At 39.8% G+C, this 1,760-nt stretch overlaps 1 protein-coding gene across 1 annotated transcript in view; it reads left to right on the forward strand.

Moving 5' to 3' along the window:
* LOC102215127 (cyclin-dependent kinase 15-like) overlaps window positions 1-1,760 on the forward strand; it is a 15,303-nt gene that overhangs the window by 3,736 nt on the left and 9,807 nt on the right. The window contains exons 4-7 of the mRNA XM_005748546.1: window positions 492-571; window positions 685-779; window positions 1,257-1,319; window positions 1,428-1,551. Coding sequence (XP_005748603.1) covers window positions 492-571; window positions 685-779; window positions 1,257-1,319; window positions 1,428-1,551 — 362 coding nt within the window. The remainder of the gene's footprint in view (window positions 1-491; window positions 572-684; window positions 780-1,256; window positions 1,320-1,427; window positions 1,552-1,760) is intronic.

The raw sequence follows: 1,760 nt of genomic DNA on the forward strand, positions 1-1,760 counted from the left end.
TTTCCTGACAATTCGCTTTCTGCATATTCTCTTACATATGATAAGTCAACATTGAAACACCTGCGGCTTTTAGTCAGGTGCGGCTAATGTATGTACAAAACAGGATTTTCCCCTGATTTTAGCTTGTGCGGCTAATATTCAGGTGCGCTTTGTAGTCCGGGAAATACGGTATATACATTTTTGTTATTATATATATTATGCATTAATACATATTAATTGTCCATTTCTGTTATGTTGCACATTTTAAAAAGAACGTTTCATTTTTAACTTCAGTAGTTTATCTGACATGTTATTAGTTTAAAATTTGTAATATTTACATTAATTTTCATACACACTGGACATTATAATAGAAATGTATACTTTATTGATCCTTGCTCAGGGGCACCTCATTCAGTGGATGACCTGAACTATCCCTGCCCCGTAAAATCGTCCTTGTGTTGTGATCGATCTGTGATAAAGTGTTTACTGTAAACATTTCTTCTTCTGTGAAGGATAAACGGGCAGCTGGTTGCTCTGAAGGTGATTCGTATGAAGACGGAGGAAGGTGTCCCGTTCAATGCCATTAGAGAAGGTGACCAATTAGATCACTGGTTAAGTCTTTAATAGTTTCAGCAACATGTGCATAAACGTGTGTGTGTGTGTGTGTGTGTGTGTGTGTGTGTGTGTGTGTGTGTGTGTGTACAGCCTCTTTGCTCAAACGTCTGAAGCATGCCAACATTGTCCTCCTGCACGACATCATCCACACCAGAGAGACACTCACCTTCGTCTTTGAGTACCTGGTGAGAAATCTGCTGTTCAGTGCTGAGTGTGACCTGAAGGAGGTGCTACAGAGCACTCACCAACACACACATACACACACACACACACACACACACAAACTTCAACCAAAGTCAGAACAACAATTTTTAGCATTCACACATTTTATATTTTTTTCTTTTAAATGTTTATAAATTTTTAAAATTTTATTTTAATGTATATATTGTTTTTTTGTTTTGTTTTCATTCTGATCTATTTATTTGTTAATATGGGGGTCATTCCATCTCAGATCACCATCTCTGATTTGTGTAGAACATTTATGGTATAAGGTTTAAACATAAATTATGTTTTATGTAAAATTTCTTACAACAGTCTTACAACAAACCTTTTATGATATTAACATGATGAACATGAGTATCTGAATAAAAGAAAAGCTTCAAATTTTCTGTGGTCTTTCTCACCATCAAAATGAAGTTTAACACCAGAGATTGTCTCTGCAGCAGACAGATCTGGCCCAGTACATGATCCAGCACCCTGGAGGTCTACGCTATCACAACGTGCGGGTACGTCGCTGCGCTCAGCAGCAGACAGCCGGGGGCGGTACTGTGTCATTCCAGCTGTGAGGAGCACGCCATGAAATGTTTAACATGGCTCAACACCGTGTGTTTCAGATCTTCATGTTCCAGCTGCTGCGAGGTCTCTGCTACATCCACAGCCGCAGGATCCTCCACCGAGACCTTAAGCCCCAAAACCTGCTCATCAGCTACCTCGGAGAACTCAAACTGGCCGACTTCGGTGAGAACCAGCTCAACGCTGCAGGGCAGAAGTGACAAAGATTTAGTCAGCAAGGACCTGTAGCAACAACAGATTTGTAAAATAACCTAGTTGGAAACAACACACACACACACATATATACACTCAACAAAAATATAAACGCAACACCTTTGTTACTGCTCCCATTCCCCATGGGATGGACGTAGAGACCTAAAATTCATTCCAGATAC

The sequence above is a fragment of the Pundamilia nyererei genome, unplaced genomic scaffold (assembly GCF_000239375.1).
Source record: "Pundamilia nyererei isolate P.nyererei 1_Seehausen unplaced genomic scaffold, PunNye1.0 scaffold00224, whole genome shotgun sequence".
NCBI lineage: Eukaryota > Metazoa > Chordata > Actinopteri > Cichliformes > Cichlidae > Pundamilia > Pundamilia nyererei.